The sequence below is a fragment of the Schizophyllum commune genome (genome assembly GCF_000143185.2).
Source record: "Schizophyllum commune H4-8 unplaced genomic scaffold SCHCOscaffold_5, whole genome shotgun sequence".
Lineage (NCBI taxonomy): Eukaryota > Fungi > Basidiomycota > Agaricomycetes > Agaricales > Schizophyllaceae > Schizophyllum > Schizophyllum commune.
In genome coordinates, this window is record NW_026089542.1 from 417,283 (window position 1) to 439,606 (window position 22,324).

The 22,324-nt window shown below is 57.4% G+C and overlaps 12 protein-coding genes across 12 annotated transcripts; 6 read left to right on the top strand and 6 right to left on the bottom strand.

Moving 5' to 3' along the window:
- Positions 1-9: 9 nt before the first annotated feature.
- On the bottom strand, positions 10-890 carry SCHCODRAFT_02574283 (uncharacterized protein; the record flags this gene model as incomplete). Its single annotated transcript, XM_003037728.3, has 5 exons — positions 10-183; positions 233-326; positions 381-455; positions 523-649; positions 712-890. The coding sequence occupies 5 exons, from the start codon at positions 888-890 to the stop codon at positions 107-109; spliced, it is 552 nt and encodes a 183-aa protein (XP_003037774.1). The 3' UTR covers positions 10-106.
- Positions 891-1,256: 366 nt separating this feature from the next.
- On the top strand, positions 1,257-1,670 carry SCHCODRAFT_02620971 (uncharacterized protein). Its single transcript, XM_050345026.1, has 2 exons — positions 1,257-1,501; positions 1,556-1,670. The coding sequence occupies exon 1, from the start codon at positions 1,282-1,284 to the stop codon at positions 1,486-1,488; it is 207 nt and encodes a 68-aa protein (XP_050200337.1). The 5' UTR covers positions 1,257-1,281; the 3' UTR covers positions 1,489-1,501; positions 1,556-1,670.
- Positions 1,671-1,777: 107 nt separating this feature from the next.
- SCHCODRAFT_02574288 (uncharacterized protein) lies at positions 1,778-2,295 on the top strand (the record flags this gene model as incomplete). Its single annotated transcript, XM_003036358.2, has 2 exons — positions 1,778-1,976; positions 2,069-2,295. 2 exons carry the CDS (start codon positions 1,778-1,780, stop codon positions 2,293-2,295), a joined length of 426 nt encoding a protein of 141 aa, XP_003036404.1.
- Positions 2,296-3,957: 1,662 nt separating this feature from the next.
- Positions 3,958-6,594, top strand: SCHCODRAFT_02699839 (uncharacterized protein; the record flags this gene model as incomplete). The annotated part of the gene is made up of 13 exons (XM_003036359.1): positions 3,958-4,107; positions 4,159-4,394; positions 4,448-4,524; positions 4,584-4,777; positions 4,831-5,048; positions 5,105-5,163; positions 5,215-5,376; positions 5,430-5,509; positions 5,562-5,693; positions 5,757-5,866; positions 5,919-6,216; positions 6,274-6,451; positions 6,503-6,594. 13 exons carry the CDS (start codon positions 3,958-3,960, stop codon positions 6,592-6,594), a joined length of 1,986 nt encoding a protein of 661 aa, XP_003036405.1.
- Positions 6,595-7,683: 1,089 nt separating this feature from the next.
- SCHCODRAFT_02574292 (uncharacterized protein) lies at positions 7,684-8,284 on the bottom strand (the record flags this gene model as incomplete). The annotated part of the gene is made up of 1 exon (XM_003037729.2): positions 7,684-8,284. One exon carries the CDS (start codon positions 8,282-8,284, stop codon positions 7,691-7,693), a length of 594 nt encoding a protein of 197 aa, XP_003037775.1. The 3' UTR covers positions 7,684-7,690.
- Positions 8,285-11,059: 2,775 nt separating this feature from the next.
- SCHCODRAFT_01177313 (uncharacterized protein) lies at positions 11,060-12,348 on the top strand (the record flags this gene model as incomplete). The annotated part of the gene is made up of 3 exons (XM_003036360.1): positions 11,060-11,106; positions 11,161-11,734; positions 11,788-12,348. 3 exons carry the CDS (start codon positions 11,060-11,062, stop codon positions 12,346-12,348), a joined length of 1,182 nt encoding a protein of 393 aa, XP_003036406.1.
- A 347-nt stretch (positions 12,349-12,695) lies between these two features.
- Positions 12,696-13,196, bottom strand: SCHCODRAFT_02620979 (uncharacterized protein). Its single transcript, XM_050345027.1, has 3 exons — positions 13,022-13,196; positions 12,891-12,946; positions 12,696-12,841 (listed from the first exon to the last, which is right to left on the bottom strand). The coding sequence occupies exons 1-3, from the start codon at positions 13,161-13,163 to the stop codon at positions 12,734-12,736; spliced, it is 306 nt and encodes a 101-aa protein (XP_050200338.1). The 5' UTR covers positions 13,164-13,196; the 3' UTR covers positions 12,696-12,733.
- Positions 13,197-13,746: 550 nt separating this feature from the next.
- Positions 13,747-13,986, top strand: SCHCODRAFT_01065988 (uncharacterized protein; the record flags this gene model as incomplete). Its single annotated transcript, XM_050340963.1, has 1 exon — positions 13,747-13,986. A coding segment is annotated over one exon (240 nt), but the record flags the coding sequence as incomplete, so codon positions are not given.
- Positions 13,987-14,524: 538 nt separating this feature from the next.
- On the bottom strand, positions 14,525-15,734 carry SCHCODRAFT_02574303 (uncharacterized protein; the record flags this gene model as incomplete). The annotated part of the gene is made up of 3 exons (XM_003037730.2): positions 15,397-15,734; positions 14,720-15,346; positions 14,525-14,648 (listed from the first exon to the last, which is right to left on the bottom strand). The coding sequence occupies exons 1-3, from the start codon at positions 15,570-15,572 to the stop codon at positions 14,525-14,527; spliced, it is 927 nt and encodes a 308-aa protein (XP_003037776.1). The 5' UTR covers positions 15,573-15,734.
- Positions 15,735-16,304: 570 nt separating this feature from the next.
- Positions 16,305-17,191, bottom strand: SCHCODRAFT_02687263 (uncharacterized protein). The gene is made up of 2 exons (XM_003037731.3): positions 17,059-17,191; positions 16,305-17,001 (listed from the first exon to the last, which is right to left on the bottom strand). The coding sequence occupies exons 1-2, from the start codon at positions 17,172-17,174 to the stop codon at positions 16,422-16,424; spliced, it is 696 nt and encodes a 231-aa protein (XP_003037777.2). The 5' UTR covers positions 17,175-17,191; the 3' UTR covers positions 16,305-16,421.
- A 597-nt stretch (positions 17,192-17,788) lies between these two features.
- On the bottom strand, positions 17,789-18,712 carry SCHCODRAFT_02677385 (uncharacterized protein; the record flags this gene model as incomplete). Its single annotated transcript, XM_003037732.2, has 2 exons — positions 18,493-18,712; positions 17,789-18,440 (listed from the first exon to the last, which is right to left on the bottom strand). Exons 1-2 carry the CDS (start codon positions 18,558-18,560, stop codon positions 17,789-17,791), a joined length of 720 nt encoding a protein of 239 aa, XP_003037778.1. The 5' UTR covers positions 18,561-18,712.
- An 828-nt stretch (positions 18,713-19,540) lies between these two features.
- Positions 19,541-22,284, top strand: SCHCODRAFT_02537781 (uncharacterized protein). The gene is made up of 5 exons (XM_050343593.1): positions 19,541-19,728; positions 19,781-20,028; positions 20,080-20,385; positions 20,438-21,699; positions 21,750-22,284. The coding sequence occupies exons 2-5, from the start codon at positions 19,821-19,823 to the stop codon at positions 21,963-21,965; spliced, it is 1,992 nt and encodes a 663-aa protein (XP_050200340.1). The 5' UTR covers positions 19,541-19,728; positions 19,781-19,820; the 3' UTR covers positions 21,966-22,284.
- Positions 22,285-22,324: the final 40 nt, after the last annotated feature.

Sequence of the window (22,324 nt, forward strand, 5' to 3'; positions counted from 1 at the left end):
TCGTGTGCGATGCGAACGCACGGGACGTTGAGAACCATGCACGTAAAATATCATTCACGCTGACCTTCGGCGATAGAGAAGGGTACGAGGATATTATACGCGGTAACTACGACATATTCAGTACGTGGCGAGAAGTCTGTATACAGCGGCGCCGCGTGAACGCAGCAGCGAAAAGGTCTTCGTCTGTGCGCGAGATCAGTGACCGGCGAGCGAGGCGCGTAAAATGGCATACCGAAGAGATTGCGCTGGGCAGGAGCGATGATCGAAGACGACGCTGAGGCTGAGGACGAGACGAGCGTTGAGGCTTCGGTCAGCGGCGGAGATATCTACAGATCGCGCAGTCAGTCAAAGCGAGGGAGAGAGTCAGAAGTACGACATACCGAAGGAGCCACGCTAGGCGAGGACCGTGGTCGTGCCTCGAGGGCGACGTCGAGGCGAGGAGACAGGTCTTGAGGCTCCGAAAGAAGTCGGCGAGGAGGTCTTTGTCAGCGACTGAGCAAAGGCGAGTAGCGTAGAACGTACCAATCGATGCAGACGATGAGCAGAGACGACGGCAGCACCGTCGCGCTCAGGTCTCCCGCGAACAAATCGTAGCAGGGCTGCCATTCCGGCGCGCCACTCAGCCACTAGTCCTCGCGCCCGCCCAGGTCTTGAAGGCATGGCGCGCGTCGGGGGCCGGCGGCAGGCGAGTGTGGGCTCGAGGACACTGACATGGGGAGGGAGGTGAAGTCCCATCCATCCACCAGCACCGACGAGCTGCCACCCCACCTCGCCGCGGACGTACCCAACACCGTCGCGGTCGTCGAGCTGTTGCAGGCGACGACGTTGACGGGGACCTTGATCGTTTTGATTCCACGAAGAAGGGGAAGGCAAGAGAGGGCGGCCGGCATATATACTTCCCAAACCGTGACCGTGATGTTACGTGCCATCAACAAACGCGACACGCGACGCACGCGTCTGTGACTGTTGAAGTCACGTCACGCGGCGAGAAGGATATATACTGGCCGCCCTCTCTTGTCTTTCCCTTCTTCGTGGAATCAAAGCGATCAAGGTTCCCGTCAACGTCGTCGCCTGCAACAGCCCGACGACCGCGACGGTGTTGGGTACGTCCGCGGCAAGGTGGGGTGGCAGCTCGTCGGTGCTGGTGGATGGATGGGACTTCACCTCCCTCCCCATGTCAGTGTCGTCGAGCCCACACTCGCCTGCCGCCGGCCCCCGACGCGCGCCATGCCTTCAAGATCTGGGCGGGCGCGAGGACTAGTGGCTGAGTGGCGCGTCGGAATGGCGGCCCTGCTACGATTTGTTCGCGGGAGACCTGAGCGCGACGGTGCTGCCGTCGTCTCTGCTCATCGTCTGCATCGATTGGTACGTTCTACGCTACTCGCCTTTGCTCATTCGCTGACAACAACCTTCCCGCCGCCTCTCGCCGGAGCTTCAAGACTCGCCCTCCTCTCCTCGACGTCGCCTACAACCACCGTCCTCGCCTAGCGTGGCTCCTTCGGTATGTGGCACTCATGAAGCTCAGCGCTCATTACTAACCGCGTAGGGCCTGTAGAACCCCTTACTTGCTATGGCGACTCTCTCGCCGTCACCGCTTGCGTTGTATTGCGTTTCCATTTTCATGTATTATTGGTCTATTTACTGGTCAGAGAATACACATGATTCTCTTCATATATTCTCGTCGTTGGAGCATTCGAGTGAGAACAACATCCGAAATTAGCGGTGGTGCGTAGCTGTCGTATTAGATGCATCGCGGAGCATTGAGCACCCTCGCGTCATGACGCTCAGCATCATCGATTGGGACGCTCTCGCGATGATTGTGTACCTTAGCATGCTCTTGACCGCGATTCTATGGATACGACGTCCGCCGGGTGAGGAAGGCGAAGCATGGTCCGATGAGGATTCCTTGCTAGAGACCGTAGAGGTGGAGGATCTTGAAGATGTCGGCGCCTTCGAGAGATACGATACACTTGGGGGTAGGTGCGCGGGGGCTTGAACTGTGCGAGGTCGGCGACATTGGCGGGCTTCAAAAGCGCGGGACACCGACCTACTAAGCGGCTCAATCTAGGCGTGCTATGCGATGCATTTAGCGTCGATATGGTTGTCGCGCGCGACGACGTACGGTCTGCACGCAAGGAAAAGTGTGTGTGTAGCGACAGCGCGGAGTATGTGGCGAAGGCCCTGGACTTGAAGCTGAACCTGAGGGTCTGCACCGCGCGCAGCTTGCAGGTAGCCAAGACCCCTACTACGATGGACAATTGCTCTGCGATGACGCGTCGGCAAGCCATGTTCTGACGCGATGGCGGGCTCTTGCTGGTCACGATCTCACAGTAGGTGTTCGAGATGCCTGACAGTCGGAGTCGGCCGATGACTTTGACTTCGTCGTCTGGAGAACGGGCGGAAAGCGATTGGTTGACGGGGGCGCAGCATAAGGGCAGAGATCTGAGCATTCATGCGCACTAGGCAGTGTAGAGGGAACTGAATTTCCCTACGGGGGAGTCGCAGCGCAGGAAGACCGACAACAGTGGGTACTGCCGACGGTTAGCATGATGGTCGCAGAACCACATTGAGCACAAACCTGGTCCGCAGGAAGAAGAAGCCGGGCTCTCATAATGGCGCGCGCTGCTTTCTGTAGGGGCAGAGAGGCCTACAGCCCGGTCTTGAGGCGATGTGTATGAAAACAAGGCTTCAGATTGGGATGACAGTCTCAGGGTCTTCAACCGCGCAATAGCCGGCTGAGAATGCGTCGCGGTCAGGTTCTTGAGGCGTGAGAGGACAGGATATGGTCTGGTCATGCTGGGGGGGCGGAGGATTAAGACGTGCTGGCGCTTGAGAAGGTGATAGCGCGCGAGGACATGGGGGAAGAGGACAGAGCTTGCCGATCACTCGATCAGGCGTTCCTCTGTTCCTTCCCTCATGGCGCCTGACCTCGTTGCCTTGCTTCATCTTGATCACAGCCACATCGATATCTGGACTCTCGGCTTCAGGATAGACACACATTTCGTATAGCTAGCTCGTTCACCGAGCACACGGCAACACGCAAGGTCGACTAGCATCACCCGCTCCAAGCGGAGCACTCGCAAGTTGCAACTGCTAGTCTTCCTTGCCAATTGAGATCCATTTCAATTGACTGCGAGGCTGGCGACGGTCTGACGGTCTTCCGAGCTGCGATAACTCTTGGTCTACTCCGTGGGTCTGCGCGCATCTCGGTCGTGCCATATAGCGCGCGATCGTCCTATAACCCGCAGAATCCGTCGACCCGTCCGACTTGGCAGCTGCGGCTTCCAAGAGGTGCGTCCCAGTACCGCGTCCGACGTGCGTCAACGCTGACGTTGCATTATTTACCAGTAGGTTTGTCCACGAGGGATCAACGTATGGTCGCGTAGGTATGTACTGCGTTCACACTGTCACGCCTATCATTTGCTCACCTGCCCCTTCAGTTAACCGTCTTGCAGCCTGCAGTAGTCATACACAATACAGACCTTCATTTGCCTGTCGTATTCCGTCACATCTGAGCCCTTCACTGGCAAACAAGAGTCCACGCCACAGAGACGGCATCTTACTCGCTACCATCGTTTCTCAAAACGCGCGTCGAATTGCCGTTGGAACTCAACCCCTATGCGCAGCGCATGATTTCGCGGTCGCTGTATTGCCGACGCGTACCGCCAGTCATCTCATTCGACTTTTGACGTCCAGAAGCAAACACCGCCGGTGACGCGCTCGCAGGCCGCGCTCCTGTGCTTTCCACCTCCCCCTAGCTACCCACGCAGCTACCCACGCGCTCGCCCTCCGCGAAACCTGCCCCCAACCTTCCTCGCCTTTCGCGAAACCTCCTTCACCACATTTCCGCGATGCCCGGAATCATCTCGAAGCCGAACCCGCAGACAACTGCTCTCACGTCGTCCCTCAACACTATCCTGTCCACACAGTGGGTCGTCCCCGTGTTCAGTGTCTTCGATGCCCGAAGAAGCTCTTCTCTTCAACCTTGTCACGACCAACTTCGACCGCCATGGCGCGATAGGAGTCGTGGGCGTGCGGCTGTTGGAGCTCGGGGTCCAGATGCACCTCTGCAAGACCGTTCCGGACGCGACGGTCGAGTTTATGATGGTCCGTATTCGAGCTTCAAACCTCTGACCTGTCGCTCACGTCTTTCGATAGACCGTCAAGCACGCGCTCTTGGATCCCGTTGTACACCAGGCCATCATGGTGAAGCAGGGCGCATATAACGGCCGCGTGCCTCGCGGGAGTCGTCAGCTCGCCCAGGAAATCACCCGCATGTTCGAGGCGTACATCGGCGTGCACTGCAATGCATTCGGGCTGGTGCGCTCGCAGACGTTGGTCAAGGACATCTACCACCTCCCGATGGTCGCCGCCTGCGAAGCGGTCAGAGTTTGGTACGCCCCGGCGACATAGTACTCTCGTCTATTCGAGCTGACCTATGCCCCAGGGAAGCGACTACCAGCGTCAGCCTGCGCGGTGGTTTCAATTCCGGCGCAGGGTCAGAACATGTACCTCAACCTGACGGTACGTCACGTCGTTGTCTGGTCACTCGGTCTATATACTCAATTCTGTCAAACATGTAGCAACGCGAGCTGCGTTGTCCGCACTATATAAGACGACGCTTCCCGACGGCTGCCCCGAACTCGCGCAGGAGTTCGCCAGCACACCGGAGGCCCATCGCCCGGGTAGGATGGCGCTTGGCATGGATGCGCTTCACGCCATGACTGTTCTCGCCATCACCAGCTTCTGGGAGGATATAGCTCCTCCTCAGCTCTGGGTACGTCGCGGATCTCTCGTCGCGGAATGTATTGAGGCTTACCCTTTACTCAGCGCATCGTCTCCGTCATCCTCAGTCAAGAGTTCCTGCACCACATCCCGCATCGCCTTAATCCACAGCTCGTTCGTTGGCCCAACAAGAATGACCATCTCCATGTACTCTTCTGGTTTGGATGCCAGGCGTTAGCGGGGCACGAGCAAGCGATGCGGAACTTCGTCTATGAGCTCATCCGGCCTGCGATTCTGGCGCTGAGAGCGTTCTACTTCCCGCTGTGCGTGGCGTCGAGCGTCTACGCCGTCGTCTTCGCTCACTGACTATTCTCTTTAGGTATCTTCCGAATGCACGCATTCCCTTTGACTGGTCCAATCGGATCATCGTCAACCCAGGTCAGTACCTCGTCATTGACGTATAGTTCGCGACGGTTAACTGACTTCCAGCTATGCGACACATGCTGCTTCGCTATGTCGAGGGGCGCTCCCTCGGCCTCTACGCCGGGCTCATGCCCGATTTGCGTGTCAAGACCGTTGTAGAGGATGCTCAGCGACTCTTGGGGACAGAGACGCAGTATATCACATACGACGACACGATGGGGCAGATTGGTGCGTACCCCGGTTGCTCTTATGCCGCCAACTTACCGATCGACGGCCGTCAGACAATCCGTCGAAGATACTTCAAGAAACGGGGAACGTATACGAGCCGCCGGTCTCGCCTGAGTTCTGCTTGATCGTCGCGGTATGTGCTTGTGGTCTATTGAATTCCACGCTGGTGGCTCAATTCCGTACAGACGGTATCTGGGTTCCCCACCAGGCCAACCACCGAGATCGAGACTGCGATCGAGCAATTTCTCTGGCTCAACTTCCCGCACAACTTGCAGGCAATGATCCTTCGGTTCGGCGCTGTCAACGGCGAGCTTGATGTGAGCTCAATGCACGTCTTGTCGTATCAGGTTGCTGATGCCTGGTGCCCGCCCCTCTTGCAGGGCTCTGTTATCATGCGCATCCGCCACGACTGCCTTTATTCCATCTTCGAAGGCAACATGGTTGCTGGTGTCCACACAATCGGGCGCCTGTCACTCCAACTCGACAGAGAGTGCGTCGAGCTCGGGCTCAATGATGCGTAGTATGCTCATTCCGCTCTTCAGTATACGCCGTGGGCAGTGCTCGGGCAAACTCTTGAACATTGTCCATCGCAGCATCGATGCGGGAACCCTCGCGCAGCGCGGCCTCTCCGCCTATCGTCACCTCCTTCTCGCGCCGCCAGGCCCCCTCCTTCCGAAAGCGGGCGTCAAGATTCCGATGCCAATGTTCTCGAAGGAGGATCTCAAGGTGCGCTCGCACGGGATCAGCGGCGTTGGCTACGTGCCGGACGCTGACTGCCCGGTGGTCGACGGCTGCGCGGTTCAGTTCTGGGCGAAGGGATATCTCGGTTCGGATCCAATGGTGTGTGTCTTGCTCGTCCGCCTGTACGTCGAGGGGCTGGCTCATTTGGTTCTCCAGGCGCTCTTCGGGACGGACGATCGCGCGTGTCTCTGGCCCTACGCGGTGCGCATGGACGAAGGCGGCTGGACGTGCTCCATCCTCTTCAACGGCCTCGTCTCCGACACCTTCCTCAACAACCTGAACGTCGTCCTCCCGCGGTTGAACGGCATCGAGGGCGAGTGGGTTCGAATGCATCGTGAGTCGCGCTATCTTCTGTGTTTCTCGGCGCTCACGAGAGCTGCGATAGCTGGCGCGGTGCAGCGTTGGGTGGCTGAGGTTGTGCAGAGGAAGGCGCAGATGCACCGGTTCGTGGTTGACTGCGGCAAGTCTGGTCGCTAAGGTGCCGGGTTCAGCTTCTTGCTATCTCGCTGGTTACGCTATAGAATCGTTATCCTCTTGTAGTCTGTATAGGTCGTTTTCGGGTCATTTGTGTAGGGTTCGATTTTGGATAGCCCCTCTTCGGGTTTGCGGTCATAATACGTGTGCGTAGCCCGTGTGATACGCCAGTCAACGCGGTCCGTCGGCTTTGGCGCCAATATTCAGGGACGTAAGTGGCCATGCTCTCGACGTATATTTTTTCGGCGGTAGAGGACAACGAAATCAGTCCCAGGGAAATGAAGGAAGGAGGCGTGGGAGCTCTTCACGTGCTCATCACGGGCAGGTCACGCAGCGCAATGTTCGACTTCGACAATGATTGCGAGCGACGCCTAAGGGACCCCCCGAGCTTGCGAGGGAGGGAAAGGCGGAGCGAGCAACACTGACTAACCCACGAGATTGGGGCTGCTTCCCCGACCAAACAAGTACAAAAAGTGGTTTTCACGGGAAGCGTATGGGAAAATGACGGCAATTGCCGTCAGCGGCCGCGTGACGCGCCGCGGGCGCGTCACAAGTTGAACTTCGGTGGTCCAGGGACTTGAGTCTTCGCTGCTGGCCTCTGCCTTTCCGCAGGCGTAAAATATGTTCTCACCTCATGAAGTGTAGCCAAAGGCTTATATCCTTGAGCCCAATGACCACTCCCTAGGCACTCAATGGCCTTCAGCCGCGCCAACCTCTTACAATTCTCTGACACAGCAAAACTCCGTCTTCGGGAACGAGCTCGCCGTCGCCATGAAGAGCGACGCAATGCTCTCAACGTCGGAGAGTCCATCGTCAGTGCCAGCTTTCCCATCAGTGCTTAGGTCCTTGGGCAACGCTGATCGCGGAGCCGCTGTACAAGTTCTGAATAGTACGATAATCATACGTGTCTAAGGGGAGACGCCAGGAGAGGTGAGTGTGATCAGTGTTGCTCGCTTGGTCTAAGCGAGCAGCCTGTGGCTTGCCACCGTATATGTTATCTCATGTGAGATTATTGTCCTAATCTGAAGCGTATAAAACATGGTAGTATTATTCTACGACTACACTACAAGAAACATATCGCATGGTGATGCGCGCTTATCTACATTGTTGTGTCCAGGAAATTTGCAGGTAGAAGCGGCCGAGTGACAGGCCTTCCCGTGCTGATGGCACTTCTCGCAAGACCTACGCATAGTCCGGTCAGGAGATGCTCCTTGACCACGTCGTACGCGAGGAATTCCTGCCCCTGTGTGCTCTCCAGTTCAATGCGGCACACTGGGCAGACAAGGGTATGCTTGTAGTGCGCCAGGGCCATATGTCCTCTGAGCGACCGCGCGATCATCTCATCGCCCTCAATGCTGTGAGGGACAACAAAACTGCAGCCCTGCCAGAGGCATTGGCGCCTTTTTTCCTCCTTCTCCGAGGCGGCATGCTCGTGGTAGTCGAATTCCCTGCTTCTGCCAAAGCTGGGCATGTAGTGTTGTCCTGTGATCATGCGACAGGCGCCATAATTGCCGCTGCAAAGCCGAGGTTTAGTACGACCAATCGTCACTATAAAGACGAGGCTCGGCTTGGGAAAAGGGTAGTCGTAGAATTCGAGCAGTTGCGCGAGGGAGATGTTCAGGGAGAAGTCCACGATGGCGACGGTCGGGTCCTTTATTGCATACGCAGCAAGGTCGCCGATAGTATTAGGCATGCTCAGAAAATCCTGGGGCGGCCGGGCCCGGGGTGTAATCCTCCAAAACGCGCCATGTTGGGCCCTAGAGTGCGGATGAGCTACAGTACCAAACGAGATCACACTTCTCGCCTTACATTGTGGGTGTAAATGAGGGAGAGGGTCGTGAGGCGGTATGCGGAATCAGAGATCAAGGCCGAAGGACCTCGAGAAAACAAGGCGGGAGAGTGGGGATTATATGGACTGTGGATTGTATGGCTCCGAGTTTCCCGTAATCGACGAAGAGCGGGATGATTGGCGAGCGGTGGACGAGGCGTTGGATGGCAGTGAAGTGGGGACGTAGGCGCACGGCTTTATATACCCCAAGCGCGAGAGGAGGGGCGGGAACAACAGACTCCTCGTCAAGAACTTCCTGTATGCAGGAACAGCGCTAGCACGGGCATAGCTGCAGACAAAATAGTATGCAGGGGTCACATTCATGAACGCACCTCGTATCTTTTGTCGAATACGTCCAGGGGTTGACATGCTATAGTCAAGTGCCAAGGAAAATGGACAAACGAAGCGCCGTAAAGACCGTCGTTGAATTGAATTCTGTCGTCTTCGGGGTCAACGCGCCAAGGGAGCCGTCATATCAAGTCCATTCACTAGAGCGTCGTTCGAAACGCGCCTCACGAAGCAGGCTGGGTGACGGCTCAAGCGTCGGAAAGAATTATTGAGCGTGGCTGTCTGTGTAGACGTCAATACAACATGGACGGCGCGCATACGAGATGCACTTACGCGCGTCCGAAATCCCTTGATCCCCTAACATGGTATGTTGACGACGGCAACGTTGCGGCGTCGCCGGAGACGGAGGCTGACAGATCTATGGCAATGTTCACAGCAAGAACTGACGCGGTACGCATCTACGAACTCCATCGCTTCATTCACGACGACGGACAAACATAAAAGCTAAGCTCGAAGCATCCCGACGCCCGTCTGCCGGAGACCGTTCATATCCCCAGGGTTTCAAGAATCCTGCGGCGTTTGACGACCTCATTGCCAATGATCAGGAGGTGCGCGTCGTCATACGGTGAGGTCGAGTGTCGGGAGGCGGAGTATAGAATGAATAGCAGAAAACAAGGCGCGTGATGCTTCGCGAGTACGACGTCAATGACGGCAAGGGGTTTCTAGCGGGAGATATAGCTCTCTGCGCTGAGTACATTTCCTAGGAGCTGTGTGAGCACGGCGCGTCGAAAAGTTCATCGCGAAGTAGTGAAGCTGCGGCTGGATCAAACGGTGTTTCTGCTAGTGCGGCAAATCCCGATTCCGGTTGAGAGTGATTGAACAGCCATAAGTTGTTGGATATGTGGCTTCCAGCTGGAGACGGCGAGCTGAGCATCAAGAGTGGACGAGACGATGAGGGCAGGTCCAAGTAAACCGCGTGGGAAAACAGCTGACGCCGGCCGAGACCGGTCCGCCGGCCATCAAATGGCTATTGATCCAGATTAGGAAACCGAGGCTTGCCCTGGCATTCGACGGTCGCTTGGCCGACAAGCATGGGTGGCGCGGTACAGCAGCCCACTCCGCCCCGCTTGTCGCGAATGTCTGACATGCGGACAGTTGGGGAGTAAAGATCGCCCTCCGATGAGCTTGCCCCTCGCTCTTCGCCTGTCATTTGCAGCCGCTCATCGCCCACCACTGTGCAGTACTACTCTAAGCCAATAGTCAAACTCGTCCTGCCTTCTTACTGGGATTTTTTGACCCTACACTCCTTGTGTAGCTCCCACATAGCACGCTTTCAGCGTCATTTCCAGTCTGATTATGGCGGGCTTCCAAGTCATGTCATCCTCCTCCTCCCTAAAATTCTATCCTGTCGATGACAGCTCATGCAGTACATAACAGATACATGGAGGTGTAGCTTTGTCACCGAGGGAGGCACCGTTCTTCTAAGTAGCGCAAGGAACAGGCGCTGAATGAAGGCGGCAATTCCCGTGAACTCTTTGGATCGGCAATTGCCGGATCCGGCTCATTTCTTGACCGTCACCTTCGTCCTTGTCGTCCATCGCTTGACTCGTGGGATCCTTGCTACGTCGTTTCCCCTAGCATTAACCCTGTGGTGCTAAGATCTGAATGTGACTCTCTGCGCCTCGACCGCGCGTCGTCAGTCGCCCGGAGAAGACAATTGAGGAACAAGGCGCTATCACGAGGCCGCAGCGCTAACGAGAACAAGGCGGCGGATTTCCTTTTCTAGGGTAGCAACGGCAATTGTCTCCATCGCGCGCGCCTATTGAGCTACATATGGAAAGCCATAAGAAGGAGCGACCGACCCTTCCGGCCGGCCGATGCGTGCGCCCTGTATCGTCGTCGCCCGGACCCCATGGCTCACGATCTAAGCGCCATCGCCCTTCGAGCAGGAAGTATACCTGACTCGAGGCATACCTTTGACCGCAGGATACAGATAAATGGTGCGTGGTTTTGTCACTTCCCCGCTACTGACGCAGAGACAGCTGGGTGAGGATACGCCTACACAGGTCGATGTACGCCATGACATCCATGGGACGGACCGCGTGCGAGAACAATGTAGTGGCAATGCGTCGTGGGAGCACCGGGCCGCAGGAGGCTGCGCCGAAGCTTGCTATTGTCCCAAACAAGCGTAGGCGCCGAGCTTGTGATTAGTACGACTGGGTCCATGCGCACTCTCTGGGACTATAAAGTCGCGTATTCCATCTCCATAACGGTATACAACACCCTTCACCGCCAGCCCCCGCTTTCCCTCTCGACATTCGTACTCACAAACCCATCGTATCCGCGGACATCATGCCCCCGAAATCGAAGTCAAAGTCCACGTCTGCGACGTCGACCAGGTATGCCCTCGTGCTGGTTGGTGACTCCCTTGCCTTTACTGAGACTTCATCCAGGCAGTCCTACCGCATCATATCAATGCCTAGCACGTCTACCGCATCCACCACCCAACCCAGCCCTCCGCTCCCGCCTCCGAAGGCAACCAGCACATCAAAGCCTTCCACCCGCTCCCGCAAGGGCAAAGGGACACCGCGCATCCTAAAGAACGCCCCTCCCCTCCTCCCCGGCAAGAGCGCCAAATACCGCCTCGAACAAGCGCGTTTCCGGATGTGGTCCGCACACCCCTTCGTCGCCGCCTTTTGCGCCTTCGCCGCGCGGTGCGCCGCCTGCCGCGAGCGCATCAAGGGGGACTATCGGTCGAAGACGAGGCGGTTCAGCAACACGAACATACTACGGCACTTCGGTACTTGTAAGGCGCGCAAGGCGATTGAGGCGGGGGAGATGGCGTATCCGCCGCCGAGGGAGGTTGAAACGCCCTTGGAGGTGAATGATAAGGGGGTGAGGTTCGAGGTTTTCCCTGGTGGGGCGCCACCGCCTGGGACGTCGCTTGGGCAGAAGGGGAAGAGGAAGCGGGAGGAGACGCCGGAGGTGGAGGTAGAGGAACTCGACCTCCGTCAGCCTACGAAGCAGGTGAGTACAATTCAGGTCGGCCGCTACAGGATGTTTCTCATGCCTGCCTATAGACGAATACGAATAAGCGCCGTCGAGTTTCGACCGCTGAAGCAGGTCCGTCGCGCGTACCCCCTCGCAAGGTCCTACCTCCGCGCAAGACCGCACCTTCTCGCAAGACTGCGCCTCCTCGCAAGACTGCGCCTCCTCGCAGGTCCACGCCTCCTCGCAGGTCCACGCCTCCTCGCAGGTCCACGCCACCTCGCACGCCTCCGCCGCCGAACACGACCCCGCCTCCTCTGCCTAGCACGAATCCACCTCCCCTGCCTCGCACCACGCCGCCTCCTCTCCCAGCGATCGCCGCAGAGGTCATTGACTCCCCCTCTCCCGCGCCACACTACTCGACGATGCCTACCATGGACCCTCTTCCGCCGCGGTTCCGCACGAGGTCACCCTTCATCCACAATGTTGTACCTGATCCAGTCCAAACCCCGGCAGACTGGGACAGTGTTGAGTCGGAGGATGGCTTCGACGAACACTACTCGTATAGCGCGCCAGTTACCATCCGACAAAGAATTTCCGAGGAGCGCTCGACGGCCGGTCCGTCGAATGCGGACGAGCTGCCTTCGTCTTGATCTCATGTCTCTATCTCCCTTTCTAGTGACCCCTGCCTTGTCCACCTCGTCTCGACTATTCGCCCGGTCTCCCTTGTCTATCTTATAGATACAGTGTACGCTATAGCCCATCATATTCTTTATATCTCGCAATAGAGGTCGATTAAGCCAGGAGCCCGTGCGGCTCTGACCTTACAGCAGCGTAGCCGCCGTGCGACGGCAACTTCCCGTCCCCAAAACGATGAGACTGCCCTCGTATTCGAGTTCAAGACAGAAGTTCCCACTCAGAGCAATCCCTGGGGCGGCGTCGTACGACGGAGTCTAACCTGAATATTGACGCACGCATCTGAGGGAATCTCAAACTAGATGAATAACGGCAAAAGTTCCTCGATACATTAGGCGGTGATCACAACGAAAGGGCACGGTACAATGTATTGGAGGCAATGAGTACAGAGGTGATGGGAAGTCCATATACAACGGTGAGGTGCAGAGGCGGCCATGCGAGGGTGCTGATGTATACAGGAGATCAGTCGTCCGTGAGCGAGATGCAGAGATCGATGTACCGAGGGAATCACGCTAAGCGGGGACGCCGATAGCTGAAGACGACACCGAGGAGAGGAGGCGGGTTTTGAGGCTCCGGTGAGCAGAGTCGAGATGGTGGTCAGCGAGTGTACAAAGGCGAGATACACATAACGTACCAATGGATGAAGACAATGAGCAGAGACAACGGCAGCACCGTCGCGCTCAGGTCTCCTGCGAACAAAACGTAGCAGGGCTGCCATTCTGGCGCGCCACTCAGCCACTAGTCCTCGCGCCCGCCCAGGTCTTGAAGGCATGGCGCGCGTCGGGGGCCGGCGGCACGCGAGTGTGGGCTCGACGACACTGACATGGGGAGGGAGGTGAAGTCCCATCCATCCACCAGCACCGACGAGCAGCCACCCCACCTTACCGCGGACGTACCCAACACCGTCGCGGTCGTCGAGCTGTTGCAGGCGACGACGTTGACGGAGACCTTGATCGCTTTGATTCCACGAAGAAGGGAAAGACAAGAGAGGACGCCCGGCATATATACTTCCCCAAACCGTGACCGTGATGTTACCCACTCACGTGCCACTGCCATCAACAAACGCGGCGACGCGCGTGTCTGACTGTGACTGTTGAAGTCACTGTCACGCGTCGAGAAGGATATATACTGGCCGCCCGCTCTTGTCTTTCCCTTCTTCGTGGAATCAAAGCGATCAAGGTCCCCGTCAACGTCGTCGCCTGCAACAGGCCGATGACTGCGACGGTGTTGGGTACGTGCGCGGCAAGGTGGGGTGGCAGCGCGTCGGTGCTGGTGGATGGATGGGACTTCACCTCCCTCCCCATGTCAGTGTCGTCGAGCCCACACTCGCCTGCCGCCGACCCCCGACGCGCGCCATGCCTTCAAGATATGGGAGGGCGCGAGGACTAGTGGCTGAGTGGCGCGTCGGAATGACAGCCCTGCTACGTTTTGTTCGCGGGAGACCTGAGCGCGACGGTGCTGCCGTCGTCGCATGCTCATCGTCTTCATCGATTGGTACGTTCTGCGCTTCCCGCCTTTGTACACTCGCTGACAACAGCCTTCTCGCCGCCTCTCGCCGGAGCCTCAAGACTCCTCTCCTCTCCTCGGTGTCGCCTTCAGCCTCCGGCGTCCCCGCTTAGCGCGATTCCATCGGTACGTAGCACTCACGATGACCAGCGCTCATTTCTCATCGCATAGTACCTGTAGATCCCCTTACCCGCTGGGGGCACTCTCTCGTCGCCGCCGCTTGCGTTGTACCGCGTCTCCATTCTTGTGTATCACTAATTTGTTCACTGGTCGGAAAATATACATCATTCTCTTCATATCTTCTTGTCGTTGGACGTGAATGTTGAGTGGGAAGAGCAACCCAAAATTAGTGGTGGTGAATCGCCGTGCATCCAATGGATCGCAGAGTGTCGAGCACGTTCGGGTCGTAACGCCCAAAATTTTCACAACGGTCGTGCACCCATCCGCTTGACCGAGACCGTATGGAATTCAGGGAGTAGTAGATGGCAGCAGTCTTCGAGTCTTCATATGCGGCGATGAGCACGGGTTGCAACGGAGAGCGATTCAAAGCAAACGGCGGCCACAGGTCATATTGGCGTGAAATACACTAGAAGTCAGAAACAGAACCCGTAGCAAATATTCTGAGAATCAGGGCTTGTCAGCCAAGTGGATATCCCAAGGGCGGCCGTCGATTATCTGTGAAGCACCCTTGGAAATTTCAGTGGGTTCGCGCGAGGGAGAGTCGACCAGTAAGGGCAAATATTGCGCCGACCTGTAGAAGCCAGTCAACAGGTCGAATGACGCCTTGTGGGGCTCATTCGCCCGGATAGTAGACCAAGCTACGTTCGCTCTAGATGGGACGTTGGCTCCCTGCCAGCATCCTTTTCCTCAGGAAGAGGAACCGGCAATCCTTTCATCAAGGCAAATCGCGCGAGACCCAAGCACCGTCCAAGGGAGAGGTGATTGGCCAGCGCGACACCATGCAGTGTTCCGGGAGGAGCGTACAGAGGAAACAAGCAGAATTTGCAGGTCGGGGTTCCTCCATAGTGAGCAGTGGCGATGTGGGAGAAGATGATGTACTCTGCGTAGCACGATCTCAGCAATTCGACGGGAAGCCTATGCCCGCAGCCCTGCCATGGGCAAGTTGCTTGTCCTGCCGACATGTGCATGGCCCTGAACTCGTATACGGTATGCACTCGGTTGCAAATCCCAGTAGGGGTGATGGCGTGGCACTGAACGTGTTTGCGGACCGCGAATGGAGCACCGGCGATGTCTTGTGCCTTCAGACGATAGAGGTGCAGGATCTCCTGGACGTCAGCGCCTTTGAGCGACATGGTGCGCGAGGGAGATGTCTTCGGGGACTTGAATTGCGCGAGATCGGCGGCCTCGGTGAGCTTGATAGGTCCGCGGTGGGCACAGTCAGGGTATATTATCTCGCGCAGAGGGCGGATTGGAGGTGTCGGTGGCGTACTGAAGCAGCTGGTCAGCGAGGCTGATGGTGAGGTAGAAGCGGGGCGCACAGTGGAGGTCTCGGCTGCTGAGCTTCGCTCAATGGGGGCAGCGAGGACAACGGCATGCGGAGCGTAGACTGGACGAACTCGGCGAACGGTGGCAGCATCCTGAGGTCTCCCTTGGGGAAGGTGCGGCCGCCGAGTATCTCGACGTCGACGCTAGCTGTGATGGGTGGCGCGGACATGGCGACTGTGGTCGAACGGGAGGGATCCGAAGGTTGGGGTGAGCAACGAGCACAAGTCAAACCTCACTTATATGACGGTCGGGCTATGTTCGGTTGCTATGTACTGGGTGACGGGAGTCGCCGTCACAAAGGCCGCTGAACAAACGCGGAGCGCGCAACGGGTGGCCGTTGGCCATCGAACATGGTGGCTTCTGTCCGCATTTGGTCAATAGTGTCGGTCGGTCACCCAAGAAATGAACTTTCCGAACATGAAACACGCACAGTGCCGTAAATTAACCACCAAGAAGAGCGGGGCAACGACTGACCATTTCGGGGCGATATCACGGCCCATCGTGCTGAAATGAATGACAAACGAGCGACTCTCTGCCTATGAAATGCAATGGATAGGCAGCTTCGAATAGACGAAGGTATTATCGGGCAGCGAAGGCTGCACTCGGCACGCTGAGCGCTCTGGAAAGAGCAGAGACTATCCGTCGCTATGAAATTTGGCAATCTTCGCGCCGCGGTACTGTCGCTTGACGGCATAGGTATGAGTAGCCAGAGCTTCGTCTCAGCGGACTTCCACTTCACAGTCGAAAAGTCGGCGCGCCCAGAGAATAGCAGGTATGCAGCGCGAACATGGAAGTTTGGATCAAGCCGGGCATTGGCCGAAAGCATGCCGAATCGTGGGAATTCTGAACTTCAACTTGCCGACTGCCATTTTGGGACGAAATTGTTCCTCGACCGCGTCGTCGACTGATTTGACTTCAATTTATCCAGACTATGTGACTACACTTTACAAAATACGCAAGCTAGGCTAACCTCTACAATTAAAAAGGCACGGGGTATCGCGCAGGTTGGTATCAGGATTCAGCGAGGAAGAGGAACGGGCAGCCCTTTGGAGATCGCGAGCCTGGCCAAACCAATGCACCATCCAGAAGCCAGATGTATAATGAGTTCATCATCTTGAGAGCTCTGCGGCAGTATCATCGGCGGTTGGTTCAGATTGCATTGGCAGAAGGGGCACGTCGGGAAGGCCAGGAAATGGGCTGTGTAGAGATGGGTACGCATAGCTTGCTTCGCCGTGTCGTGCTCCGAGTGTGGTACGACGTAGTCACAGTCTCTCCATGTGCATAAGTGGTGGCTTGATGCGATATGTGCGCGCAGCTGATCCATGCGACCATATTCGTGGGCATTGAAGTGCGCGCCACATGTCTCGCCGTTGCCGTCGACGCAGGCGCAGGGTGGGGAGGTTGGAGGGATGGAGAGGTTGACAAAGAGCTCGCGCTCTGTCAGATGGTACAGGACCGCCAGTTGAGGCAGAGTGGATGCAGCGGTGAGTGGAATTGCTGGATACGGGGGCGTTGAAGATTGAAAGACGGCAAGGTCGGAGTACCACTTGAGATGATTGAGAAGCTGCGCCCTCGAGACGCCAGAAGGTGGTATGGCGCTGAATAATCGGCGCATTATCAGAGTCTGAGTGCAGAGTGATAATAAAGGAACACACGAATGGGACTCAGGCTGAGAGTAGTTCAGGCTTTTGCGCGATTCCGCTGTGGGGAAAGCAGCGTCGTGCTGGTTCATCTGAGAGAAGGGCTTCTCAAGACAACACTGGGCCGACATAACGGTGATGGGCTCGATGGGATTATGGTCGTAGCAGGAGAGGGATCAAGTGGTGCGTGGAGTTATGGGGTTCGACCAAGCCCTCTTATACGAGCGTCGGCCTTGAACGAGGGTCATAGCGTCGATGGTCATACCGTCGAGGTACATGCGAGATTCTTCATCAGATTGGCTGGCGTCGGGACTAGAAGCCTGTGGCGCTTCTTCATGGCCATAGCGTAACTGCGCATGGTCCAAGCTCGAGGGCGGCGCGTGGGCTATACCATCTTCGCGTCTCGAATATGCTCTTCGCGGAGCTGGTCGGCATGCTTGAGAGTACCGTAGCTGATATGGATAGCATCGAGAATCTGGAGGCATGTCACCGACCGGCGATGATGGTCAGTGGCAAAGAGGTTTGATGGTGCAACAGAAGCGGTCTGAGCACCCGAGTGGATATGGTTCGGACCCTTGAGTTGCGACGTCTGGACAGCTGAGCCATGTCGATGGTATGCTCTCACTGGCGGAAATTAATTGCACTCGGAAAATTACAAGAACATACGCTATACCATTCTAAGTCTAAGATAATGAACCACCTCATCGTACAATGAGGCCCCTTCAGAAGGTCGCGGCTTCAGCCTTCAAGCTTGTGGCATGCGGGGCTTGGGAACGGGAAGACCGTGCGTGATGGCGTGTTTCGCAAGACCGGTGCACCAGCCCGACTGGTAATGTTCGAGAAGCGAAAGCATGCGCCGCTCTGGGGGTGCTGCCAACAGGCTGCAATAACACAGGGGGCACAGCGGCTCGTCATAGAAGTGCATGGCCTTGAGATGCAGGTCCATAAAAAACTGCGGAGTGTCCATACAGTCGTTGGCGAGGACGAAGGTGCAGCCCTCCCAAGGACATCCCCTTCCGAACCTCGGAGCGTGGAGGTGCTCGTGGTCCGCGAGGATGAGGCCGCAAGGGCCGCCGGTTTCGATAATGCACTGGCAGGGCGGTTCCTGAGGAGGCCGAACGTAGATTAGTTCTTGAGCGTCCGGACCGAGACGGTAGTGCCGTGTCAGAGCCCGCAAATCGACCCCGCTTGGAATCGGCTGGGTGGCGCAGGGGGGATCCGGCTGGGCGAAGATCTCGAGGTCCTTGTGGGTGTTGATGCGCGGTACACAAATCGCGTTCCGACGGGGCACATGCACTGGCGGCGGTGGCTGGGCTCGAGCCATTTGCATGGCTCTCAGCTGTCCGGGCGCGTCGAGCTGGGATTGCGGAGGAGCGAGAGGCATATGCTTCAGGCGTCTGTTGGATCGTCAGACTTTGGGGAAAGGATACAAGCCTCATCGAGACTTACAGAAGGATATTGACGGCCTCGAGGTCAGTCAAGGGTGGGTTGAGAATGGTGGCGAAGTCGGATGGCATAGTGGCTTCGATGAGTGGAGGGATGCGTGAGGTGCTCAAGCGATGGGGACGAGCTTACGATGCCTCGGGTTATATATCGGTTGAGCCGTCGAGGGTATTGGTGGCGTGCATGTTGTGCATGATCGGCGCTCACATAAACAGGACAAAGAACCTATGCATGCTTTGTGACGGCCGGCAAAGCCATGAATGGGCACCGCGATGATCTTCGAACAAAACTTCAGCAAAAACAGTTGTTTGTTCGGCGTCCGCAAGGATGCAAAGTCCGAGATCGTTCATTCTAGAGCATCTATACATCTGTGGCCAGCGAGATCAGAGGGGTGGGAAGTTATCGCGTGCATATCGACCAAGGTCCCTTCAAAGAGCGTTCGCAAGCAGAAACTATTGCCCTCCCATACCGAAGCGGTAGATCAGCAACAGAGGCTATGCGAGAATGCCTGAAGCCGGTGGGTCCCGGGAAACTGCGACACAGAGGTGGCGCGACAGACGAAAGACGCCGGAACAAAGCCGTCAGGCCAAGTCGCATACAGGGATATGGAGCTTAATTGGGCCAACCTGAAAATTGACGAATCGTTTGGCCAGCAGTCGCCTTAGCCGAATACAGCGCCGAGGGTCAGCGAGCGAGCATTCTCGAGAAACCGCGGGGTCAAAACAAAGGTTTGTTCTCGTTCGGCGGGTTCTCAGGCTGTGATTGCACCCAACAGACAGGGCGCAGGATTGTGATGAGAGCAACATGCGTTCATGCGACCAGAAGGCGGCTGAGTTCATCGATGTCCTTCTGCGTCGGAGGTGGGATGTCCTAAGAACGATGAAAAAGCAGTGAATAGATTCTAGATGACGGCAGCGGGATACATGTCGGACGCCTCGACCTGAGCTCGCAAGTATCGAAAAGACTGGTTGAAAGTCCGAGTCAAAAGCTGGGAAAGGAAGTGGGCCGGGCGGGATCTTCCGTTCAAGAACTTCCTATTCGGGGAATATCGCGCGTCGCTGCACGTTGTCCTGAACGTCGAAGACGGTCACGTCTGTCGACAGGCCCGGTGTCCCTTGCTCGTTGCGCGCTGCTTCAATTGTGTTCTCGAGAGAGTGGAAGAAGCTTCCTGGTCGTACAGTAACATAGACGCGCTATCGTATCCCGCTTTGAGGAAGGACAGGGCGCATACCAACAATCGAGGTGCGCGATATACGCCGGGTCGCGCGCTCCTCACGTTGACTGGTCATCTCAGATACCCTTGAGACGTAGAGCTTGCTGGATATCTCCTAGATATGGGTGGGAACTCCTCCAAGATGCGGCCAGGCAGCGCGCCGGCTGCGCCTGGCCAATATCCTCCCGGCATGATGCCCCCGCAATTTGCGGGCTCTCAATCCCAGTGGCAGTCATATGGAGAGCCTCCAGTCGTCCCCCCAGCTCCCGTCCCCGAGCGAAGGTCGTCTGCGACCAAGGTATTCAAGTCTGCCCTCAAGAAGTCACGAGGTACGTGGTCCTCCTTTCGAACTTGCGACGCGTCTTAAAGGACATCCAAAGGCTTCCCTGGCAAACTTCAAGCAGGAGGAAGGATGTCGGGGCCATCTCCATCCGCGATACCACCACCGCCGCCTCCTCTCGTACCAGAACAACCAAACACGCCGCAGCCACGCTTTGCTACTCCTCAGCCACAATTTGCAAGCCCCCAGCCAGCACAATACGTTCCTCCTCCAGCATCCCCTCAACCTCAAGATGCTCTTCCACCGGGCTTCGTTCCTACCCCTTCCCCTCAACCTATGAACGCTGGCGGTGATCCACAGGTCATCAATCTACTTCCCCCCAATTTTGTGCCAAATGGCATGCCCGGTACGTCCTTACTAGATCTCGAGAGGGATATTAAACTGATACATCATGACAGCCCCGATGCCACCGCCTGGGTCCGCCATAATCCCCCCACGCATGCCCCCCGTGTTCACGCCCGGAGGACCGGGACCCTCGATCCACGCGTTCACGCCCCGATCCGACTCCTCGACCTCTCCTGAGCCTACGCCCGGGCGCGGTCGCACCCAGACACCATTCCCTCGCGAGGCCGTCCCCCTCTCAGAGTCGGAGACTGGCTCCGAATCCAGCCAGAGCACCCAGACGCGCGACTACCGCGCGCCTTCGCGAGTTTACGGCGTACCTCCGCCACCTATGTTCGCGCAGCCAGCGCAAGCTCAGCCGCCTGTAATCCCCCAGAGTGTTCCGATGCCGCAGCCTAGTCCTGCGCCTCCGCCGCCCTCGGTCTACCCGCAGCAAGCTCAGCCAGTTTATCCTCAACCAATGCAAGGTTTTGTGCCGCAGCCCCAACCACCGCCGCCGGAACCCACGCAGTCTCGCCATCGCTCGCGTCGCCATCGTCGACGAAGCGACCAGCCGGACGCTCAAGATCTCCTGCGCCATCCGTACTCGCCTCAACCTCAGGGCGCGCCTGTATATGGCCCAGGCATCACTGTCCCTTCACGCGCAGAGAACCCACTCCCGGACCCGCCCCGCGACCTGTACGAGTTCTCGCCCTGGAAGCGCCTCGTCGGACTACCCACCACCGAGTTCCTCATGCGCGAAGGTTGGCAGCGGCCGGATGTTGACGCCCAGCTACCGCCCGACCACGAACATAAGCACGGCGGCTTCCTGCGCGCATTCGGCAAGAAGAACAAGCGCTCCAAACATGGTAGCGACGCCGGCGGCGTGCGCTACGTGCCCGTCTTTCCCGACCGCATACAGGAGGACGCGGGAGCGATGGGCGCGGGCGGCAGCACCAGCGGTCACGGGCATGCACGCTCGCACTCCGATCCGCCCGACCTCGAGAACCTGACCCGCGGCTGGACGCATAATTTCGTGCAGCCGCGGCCAGGTGGAGCGCCGGCCACCGGGGGTGCTGTCCCTCCTCCAGGGCGCGCGGCAATCTACTTCACGCAGAGCGCGCCGTACCCGGGCTGGATGCAGCACTCACCGCATAGGGTTTTGTACAACGGGATCGAGTGGCCGACGGCGCACCACTTGTACGAGTCGTTCCGCTTCGAGGGCCGGGAGGATATCCAGCGGATGATGCGTGGGGTGCCCGCAGCGCAGACAAACGAGATCACGATGCGCTACCAGGCGATGGCGAACCCGATGTTCGACGAGAGCTTTATGCAGAGGGTGAGTTTCGTGGTATTCGAATAGGATAGCGTGCTGACTTTCTTCGATAGCTCGACGAGGTGCTCTATCTGAAGTTCACCCAGCATCCGGACCTTGCGCTGCAGCTACTTAGCACGGGGGACGCCTGGCTGGTGTACAACGACTTGGCCGACGCGCATTGGGGCAATGGTCCTGACGGGTCCGGCAGGAACGAGTTTGGGCAGGCGCTGATGCGTCTGAGGGATCGACTGTCTGCGCGGCAGGGCGGTGGCTTGAGGGCTGCCTGATGCGTTCACGACTATTTCGATGGTGGCGCAATGCGTCCTATATGCACGATCAATGTCTCCATACGACCACGACGACACCCAGGGCGGGACCCGGTTCTTCATGCGCACCTCTATTTTTGCTTACGCCTCTACTAACGGTTACCCTTCCACATCATTGATACCTCCGCGACGCCCTCCCAGCCACATGTACGAACTGCACTGAAGTACGATTATGCTCATCGTGTATAATGTCACTGATGCTGTCGATGTACAACCCACTACTAGATAATGCAACTACCGTATGTTCTTGCTTTCGAATTCCAAGGGCGTCCGATCTCTCAGCTTGCTAGGAAGGCTGATGGGGAAGACCTACAAAATCG